The following is a 9244-nucleotide window of genomic DNA, read 5'->3' as shown; positions in this document are numbered from 1 at the left end:
AAGACTGCTCGTATTCTGGCAGAGCTGTGAATGTTCCGAATAGATGAAAAATGAATAAACCATGAATTTTAGGTAAATAATATCAAATTTCTTATGTTTATTTTGGAATCGTGTATGAAATTCATAAAGTCAATGAGCTTATTGCCTTAAATCAATTCGGAACATTTTGTTGTGCGAGATTACTTGCCATTGAGAGACAGTGAATGTTATCAAATTACAATGCCAGCAGGGGTGTCAGGTTTAAAAGTGGCGTGAGAGCTATGTGGGGCCCAAATAGATCCAGTATTCTGGCCTTTTTTATAACTTATAAAAACAGGAAACAGAATCGGTTTAATTCAAGAGAATCAATAAACGGCGAATTTTAGTAATTTTTTATTGCACGGAATTAGCAACAACATTACACGTATCAAGATAAAAAGTGGGCTTGTTCATGCCCTGATTTGTGTGATTTATGTGTTTTTTCACAATGAGTTCATACTTAGTTCACGCAGTTTAATTAACAGAAACTCAATTGCAAACCACTTTTGAACCGATTAAAATATTAGCATTTTATGTTCTGTCAGGTTCGGCTCAAATAGGATTCTCAAGTGAAACGACTTAGGTGAGAATCGAACCCACGCCGAACTCCCCGGAACGCACTATGTATACGCTGAGCTATATAGCTGATATTGATAAGCAACTATACTGGCTTTATACTATACTTTCATACTTTAATGCTATGTAGCATTAACATCCTCCACGCCCGAAGGAGCGAGAACCGGAACGAGCTTAACGAGCGGACGAGTGTAGTTTCCGGAAACGGTCCTTAGGTTTGCGGAACGGGCGGTGTTGTCTTTGCCGTAGTTTAACGACGTTATGCGTGCTAGTGGGTAGTGGCCCCTAGGGCTAGTGGATTCAACTAACCACACCATATCTCCCGTTTTCAAAGAGTATTCGGGAGGAGCATGCCACTTAACTCTTTTATTGAGTGTAGGGACGTACTCACTTAACCATCGCTGCCAAATTGCGTTTGCGTACGACTGCGCACGGGCATAGCGCTTAGAGTGAGAATAGTTTTCACTCGACCTTAGAGACGGAAACGTTAGACTGTGCTGACCTAAGAGGAAATGATTCGGCGTCAAAGCCTAAAGACTATCGGGGTCGTCAGAAACGGGAGTGAGTGGACGGGCGTTTAGTGAACCTTCAACTAGGCACATGGTTGTGTTCAAAATCTCGTCAGTCAACTTTTTGACCCTAAGATTGCAGAAAACACACGCTTACAACTGCGCACCATTCGCTCCCATGCTCCACCTTGATGTGGTGCACTTGGCGGATTATACTTCCACTTAATGCCTTTGTGTACGAGCGACAGTGGAGCTTCTGCGTTCCAATTTTTGATGCACAGAAGAAGCTCTTTTTCGGCTCCTACAAAGTTTGTTCCGTTGTCCGACCAAATTATTGAGGGTGTTCCTCGCCTAGAAATAAAGCGCTCGATTGCCATCACACATGAATTTGTGTCCATGGATGGAACCAACTCAAGGTGAATTGCGCGAGTCGTTAAGCAAGTAAATAGAAAACCCCAGCGTTTCTCGGAAGATCGAGGAATGGTTACATGAAATGGTCCAAAATAATCGTCGCCGCAGTTCGAGAACGGTGGCTGGCGGTAACCTAGACGCTCCGCGGGAAGGTCAGACATAATTGGAGTAACGGTTTTCGCTTTTCGCTTTCTACAGCACACGCAATGTGTTTCAATAGCTCTTAGTGCAGATCTTAAGCGTAGTACAACAAATTGCTGATGAATGACAGAACGAAGGTAGTCGACTGACTGATGTTCGTGCTTAATGTGATAAAAACGGAGAAACAATCGGATTAGGCGATGGCGGCTATCCAAAATTATTGGATGGCGAGTTTCGAATGCGGTTGCAGAGAGACGTTGGATACGGCCAGTAGATCTAATTAAACCGTTCATCCCGATAAAAGGCGAATACGATGATATATGGCTCGACGTTTTCACATATTTTCCAGCTGCTAATTGTTTACTTTCAGCTGGGAATGACTCTAACTGCGAAAGTTGCAAAAGTTTTTCCTCTGAAATAACAAGTTCTGCTGGATCAATTATGGCCTTATCTGGGGATCTGAAATGTCTATGCTTAGGTGAGAGTCTCAACATATATGCGACCAGTCGCTTTATCTTGGAGAACGAGCTATAATCTTCCCAAGGGAAGGCAAAGTCAGTTGAAACTGCAGTGCACGGAAAATTGGAAGAGACCTCTAAACCCTCGTTTAGATCGTAGACCGGAGCATCCAGGCGAATTTTGTCAGTAACTTCCCTATTTGGATTGAAAGGCCAATCAGAAGTTTTCAAAAAGGAAGGGCCGTTTACCCAACTGCTTTGCTTGAGGGAGTCAGAAGTAATACCTCTAGTTCCGGTGTCAGCGGGGTTGTCTCCACTCAAAACATGGAACCATTGGTCAATTGATGTTGACTCCAGAATCTCGGCTACTCGATTGGCTACAAACACGGGCTGTTTGCTTGTCGAGTTCAACCACTGAAGGACTGTTGTGCTGTCAGTCCACATGAACACTTTGGAATTACTCAGTGTCAGAGCTTTCTCGATATCATCCTTCAGGCGACTGGCAAGAAGCGCAGCCTGAAGTTCCAACTTCGGAATTGAAAGCATCTTCATCGGGGCTACTCTTGCTTTACCGAAAACAAACGCTAGTTGACATTTGGAACAGGCGTTTTTCTGGGCTCGAAGGAATGCTACAGAACAGAAAACGTCCAATGAGCTATCACCGAACATGTGCAGCTCAATCTCATCTACTGAGAAGTCAAAATAGCAACGAGGTATTTTGAGCTGCCCTAAAACTGGCAAGCCAGAGTGCCATTCAGTGAATCTGCGGCACAACTCAATTGGCAGTGGGTCGTCCCACTGTTGGCCACTCAATCTCCAGATATCTTTCAGTAACAAGCGTGCGCGTACGGTATACGGGGCGACAAGACCTATGGGGTCGAACACGGAGGACACAAAACTAAGGACTGATCGCTGCGTAACAGAGTCTTTGAGTTCGCGGTTGACTCCTCTGCTCACAACCAACGTATCGGTGACGTGGTCCCATTTGAGACCGAGAACATGCGATGCGGTTTCCGGATTAATCGCAGCGGTAATAATTTCCTTACTGTTGTTAGCGCTGGTCTTAGGGAGATTTAGTTTCGAAGACAAACTGGGAACGTTGCTAATAAATTTTGTAAGATTAAACCCACCCAACTTAAGCAGTTCAACTAAACTGCGACTTAACCTTAAAGCAGTTTCTGGGTTTTTCACAGACCCAAGGTAGTCATCCATGTAAAAGTTGTTAAGCACGGCGCAAGCGGCATCGGGGTAACGATCTTGGTTATCGACGGCTGTTCGGCGAAGAGCATAGTTAGCACTCGTCGGAGAATCTTTCGCTCCAAATATATGCCTTGTATATTGAAATACACTCACATCTGATGTGGGGTCCTCCCGCCACAAAAAACGCAAGGAACGTTGATCGTTTTCTAGTAAGCCGACCTGCATAAACATGCCTTCGATATCTGCGGAAATTGCGTATTTGTGCTCTCGGAAGCGCATTAAAACGAATAAAAGGTTCTGAAGCAGATCGGGACCGACTAGAAGGGAGTTATTCAGTGAATTGCCGTGAAACCTAGAAGCACCGTTTAAAACGCGCCGAACTTTGCCGGGTTTGTTCGGATTTAAAACTGGGTGGTGCGGTACGTACAATTCTCGGTCTAAGCGGTTTTTTGAGTCGTGAGGGCTAACCGGGACCACGTAACCCTTCTCGACATCACTTCGGATATCTGATGCGTATTGAGTTTTCAGGTTTAAATCTTTCTCTAGACGCTTTTCAAGAGACTTAAACTGGACCAACGAAGCGTAAAAGTTATCGGGAAGATGAATGTTGTCATCAGCCCAGAGCATTCCGACAATATAACGACTGCCATCATGAATCGTGGTTGAGTCAAGAATTTTTTGTGCACGTTTATCAGCTGAGGAACGGGGATCAGCTTGTTTAAACGTGCCATACGACTCTAGCTCGTACCATTTCTTCACTTGGTCAGCAAGTGGTACGTCCTCAACATTGCACTTGAAAGTGGTGGCTCGAACACCAATTGGTGATGGAAGTGGGCCACTGAGAACCCAGCCAATGGGCATACGGACAGCGACAGGAGTGTTTTGATTTCGTCCTTGGAAGTATTGGAGAGGCTTGATTGCATGAAAGACATCCTGCCCTAATATCATCTCAACGTCGGAATAGTTGTAGACAATAGGTTTAATTGGCTGCAGATGTGGAAACCTGTCTTGAAGAATGGTAACGTCAATGGTTTCGGAACCAACGCTCAAACTGTCTTTCACAAACGGCGTAACCCTAAACGAGTATTCATGGTGGTCGAATTTGGCAAAAACATTCACTTCGACTTGTTGCGTGGGAACGAATTCCGTCGAATTGAAGCCGTTTACCAGAATATCCAGCTGTTGGCCAGTTAAATTTAAACGCTCTGCTAGGCCCGCTGAGACCCATGAGTGGGTACAACAGGAATCGCACATTACAAGAGCAGTGGTCACATCTGTGTGTGAACTTATTTCCAATTGAAGCACAGGAAGGAGTCCCGTAAGTTTCTTGTAAGACGACGAACCGGCTACGTTAGATGACGAAGTTTGCGGCTTATTCCGGTTCGGCGGGGCGGTACTGTTTGAATTCGAAAGGCTTGCATTATTGCTATTGTTTAACTCTTTGTTTGCAGACCTTACGCTGAAAACTTTCTCAGCACTATGTAACAAGACATTATGGGTGCTTTCACAACCAGGCTTAGTGCATTTGCGGGCTTTAGGGCATTTTCGGAACATGTGGTCAGGTTGAAAGCAAGCAAAACACAACCTATTTTGTGCGGAGAATTGAGCTCGTTGAGTTGGGGTCTTTTCCTTAAACACAGAACAACTCCAGAGTGGGTGTTTACCATTGCACTGGAGGCACGGAGCATAAATTGGTTTTTCAACTTTGAAGCAGCGGCAAAAACTTTTGTAGGTGGTTTATGGAAACCAGTCTTTGGAGTCTCCTCAGGTCGTGACTTATTCTGACTCACACGCATAAGTTCATGTGCCTCAGCCTTGTCGCGGAGCCACTCATTAAAGTCTAAAACGGTTGGCTGTCTCCAACATTTCTTTACAGAGTGGAGAGACCATGACTCTTTCATATTTGGAGGCAATTTTGAAATAACTTGATCCAAAACGGATGTACTCTTCAAGTCATACTCATATCCTAACGATTTTAAAACTGCGACAAGACTGGATATACAGGAAGCGAAACTGATAATGCTTTCTGAATTGTGCATTTTGAGAGGTGGAAAATTCGAAAGTTTTTCAAGATGAGCTGCCACAATCGTCTGTGGTTGTCCAAATTTCCTCTCTAGAGTTTTCAAAGCGTCCTTGTAGAATACTCCACTGTAAGCGAATTCGGCAATTGCATTCTTCGCTTTGCCTGAAACGAGAGTTTTGAGATATGTCAGTTTGACATCATCACTTAAAACTTTTGCATCGATTGCACTTTTGAACTGACCAAACCATTCAGGCCACTGCAACGGATTCCCGTCGAAAGAAGACAATTTCCATTCAGGCAAGGGACCTTTCTGGCTCAGTGTCAAGATTTCAGCTAGATCTTGATTTGTGATTGGTTTACTGCCCGAGGACGCAAATGGGCCATATTGTTTGTTCTCATTTGTATAAGGCGTTATCAGCGGTTTTGAATAGATTGCGGCGTCTAAAGTTTTAGGATCACCGACATAAAAAGTTGTTCCTCCGCTAGAGAACGGTTGAACATTCGATGGCTGTGTGACATAATATGAGTTATGGGAGAAGGTAACTGTTGGAGGATTGAGAGGACCAACGTTAGTTGGTAAAAGCGGTTGGTACACAAAATTTGCGGAATTACTTGGGAAAAAGGTTTGTTGAGTAATGGGCATTGAGCTCGTCGGGATATTAGAATGATGAAAACTACTCTGCATCAAAGGGTTGTAGTTGTATAGCTTGGTCGAAGGTAGCTGTTCCTGTGGCTCATACGTACTGTTTAACTTTGGGTTTGGCAAGCGGACACTTGTATTTGATGTATGAGGGACGTTAACACTTTGTGAGTTTATACACGTGGTTTCGAAATAATCAGCAAATGGATGTGAGTTATTTAATCATCGTCAGATTTCGACTGAAAGGCGGTTCAATACTTGAAAATGACAAGACCTCGGAAGCTGGTTCCAGATTGACACTTTGGACTGGCGCCACGGGCTGAACTATTTCCTGAGTTGGGAATTGAGTGTTCACCCAAATTCTTGTCCTGTCTTCCTCCGTTTGGTTCTCCTGAACGGCCATTGCCAATTTCGATCTGCTACGACGAAGTTCACAAATTTCAGAGGCGTCTTCCAGATAGTTGCTCCAGCTAGCTTTTGACGGCTTTCCTCTACAACCACATCAAGATCAAGTTGACCCTTCATCGACTGAATCTGGATCTCTTGCTTTTTCAAACGAAGCTTAGCCTCTACTTGGCGTTCAACTTCCTCGCGTCTAATTTTTGCAAGGGCTGCTTCTCTTCGACGCTCACTCGAAATCATTGATGCAATCTTAGAAACTATGAAAGGGGTTTCTTGGAACGGACGGATTCGCTTGGCGTTGGGGTTCGTGCAGTTGCTACCTGGTCCTCTTGATGTTTAATTTGAAAGTAATTTTTAGCTAGACCTAATACATCGTCATGTTTTGCAGTGGTAGATCCCAGGTAAAACTTAAAACTCAAGTTGATTTATTGTTTCAGCAGCATTGTTGCTGTGCATAGACAAAGATTTAAGCTCATTATTTATCTCTATAATTTTTGTAAGCAAATTCTTCTATGTACGTTTCAATTTTAGCTGGTCTATCATTCGCACTTATATATTCCGTAATTTTGGCATGGTAATCGAAAAGATTTGTTTCTAACTCTTTCCTGGCAAGATAAATTTTGTTTAGCTTCTGGCCGAGATCAAGCTCCATTTCGAAATATTTGTTTTTAAATAAGAGCAAAAAAATAGTGTCGGTTGACGGAATCAAAATAGAGTCAATTCAAGTAGCCGCGTCCTTTACCGAACGAGAGGATCCTCGCAAGACCCCTACGATTCTCGTTGCCTACGGAACAGAAGGACAACAAACTACAAGATTGAAAATAAAGATGAATTTAACTAATCAAAAAAAAAATCAAGGTTTATAATGCCTAACAAATGTTAAATATTCTTCGACTGTTGTCATTTGTGAAATCTTTTGCTTATCTGCTTTTCTTTTCCTTGAACTTGGTCGACGACTTTTAACTTTATTGATAAATTCGGACAGATTGGGGAAATAACGTCGAATGATTCTCAAATTTTTTATTTCTAAAAACGCCGGAGGATGAATTAATTTAAGCTTACGAATTAATTCTTTATTGCTAGCTTTTCTTTTTGATATTAAATGTTTGGTCACATTAATTTTTAATATTCCTGTTTCAACCAAACGTCCGTAAATATTAGGGGTATTTTGACGGTGTACGTAAATAATGGCTGATATTTTCTTTTTATATTCTTTTAAAATTTTAATCAGACTTTCTGGTGTAAGTGGGTTATCGTTGTTTGATCTATGCTTGCTCAATGAATTATTTATAACATCGTGCCAAATTATAAAGTTTTTCTCTATCATACATTTTGGGGAATTGCTTAAAAGATATTGAACAGTCATTCGCCGTTTATTGATTCTTTTGAATTAAACCGATTCTGTTTCCTGTTTTTATAAATTATTAAAGTTTATCCAACCACTGGAGGAAACCGAGGTAGGGATTCACTCAAAAAAAATGCTCGACACGATTTACGGTTAAAACGGTTGAACGGGCGAGACGAAAACGGTGTTTTCCGATTTTGCTCTAAATTCGGGCAAAAAAAAATAATTTTTTTTTTGTCAGTGAAAGTTTTGGGAAAAGTTGGAATAACCTTTTTTTTTCACCCAAATTCTTGTCCTGTCTTCCTCCGTTTGGTTCTCCTGAACGGCCATTGCCAATTTCGATCTGCTACGACGAAGTTCACAAATTTCAGAGGCGTCTTCCAGATATTCAGCCTCTTCGATAGTTGCTCCAGCTAGCTTTTGACGGCTTTCCTCTACAACCACATCAAGATCAAGTTGACCCTTCATCGACTGAATCTGGATCTCTTGCTTTTTCAAACGAAGCTTAGCCTCTACTTGGCGTTCAACTTCCTCGCGTCTAATTTTTGCAAGGGCTGCTTCTCTTCGACGCTCACTCGAAATCATTGATGCAATCTTAGAAACTATGAAAGGGGTTTCTTGGAACGGACGGATTCGCTTGGCGTTGGGGTTCGTGCAGTTGCTACCTGGTCCTCTTGATGTTTAATTTGAAAGTAATTTTTAGCTAGACCTAATACATCGTCATGTTTTGCAGTGGTAGATCCCAGGTAAAACTTAAAACTCAAGTTGATTTATTGTTTCAGCAGCATTGTTGCTGTGCATAGACAAAGATTTAAGCTCATTATTTATCTCTATAATTTTTGTAAGCAAATTCTTCTATGTACGTTTCAATTTTAGCTGGTCTATCATTCGCACTTATATATTCCGTAATTTTGGCATGGTAATCGAAAAGATTTGTTTCTAACTCTTTCCTGGCAAGATAAATTTTGTTTAGCTTCTGGCCGAGATCAAGCTCCATTTCGAAATATTTGTTTTTAAATAAGAGCAAAAAAATAGTGTCGGTTGACGGAATCAAAATAGAGTCAATTCAAGTAGCCGCGTCCTATACCGAACGAGAGGATCCTCGCAAGACCCCTACGATTCTCGTTGCCTACGGAACAGAAGGACAACAAACTACAAGATTGAAAATAAAGATGAATTTAACTAATCAAAAAAAAAATCAAGGTTTATAATGCCTAACAAATGTTAAATATTCTTCGACTGTTGTCATTTGTGAAATCTTTTGCTTATCTGCTTTTCTTTTCCTTGAACTTGGTCGACGACTTTTAACTTTATTGATAAATTCGGACAGATTGGGGAAATAACGTCGAATGATTCTCAAATTTTTTATTTCTAAAAACGCCGGAGGATGAATTAATTTAAGCTTACGAATTAATTCTTTATTGCTAGCTTTTCTTTTTGATATTAAATGTTTGGTCACATTAATTGTTAATATTCCTGTTTCAACCAAACGTCCGTAAATATTAGGGGTATTTTGACGGT

General features: G+C 41.6%; 1 protein-coding gene across 1 annotated transcript; it reads right to left on the bottom strand.

Moving 5' to 3' along the window:
• Positions 1-2362: 2362 nt before the first annotated feature.
• On the bottom strand, positions 2363-3325 carry LOC134856326 (uncharacterized; the record flags this gene model as incomplete). Its single annotated transcript, XM_063872688.1, has 1 exon — positions 2363-3325. A coding segment is annotated over exon 1 (963 nt), but the record flags the coding sequence as incomplete, so codon positions are not given.
• Between the last annotated feature and the right edge of the window lie 5919 nt (positions 3326-9244).

This window comes from Symsagittifera roscoffensis, unplaced genomic scaffold (genome assembly GCF_963678635.1).
Source record: "Symsagittifera roscoffensis unplaced genomic scaffold, txSymRosc1.1 SCAFFOLD_565, whole genome shotgun sequence".
NCBI classification, from domain to species: Eukaryota; Metazoa; Xenacoelomorpha; order Acoela; family Convolutidae; genus Symsagittifera; species Symsagittifera roscoffensis.
This window is presented reverse-complemented; position numbering and strand designations above follow the sequence as displayed.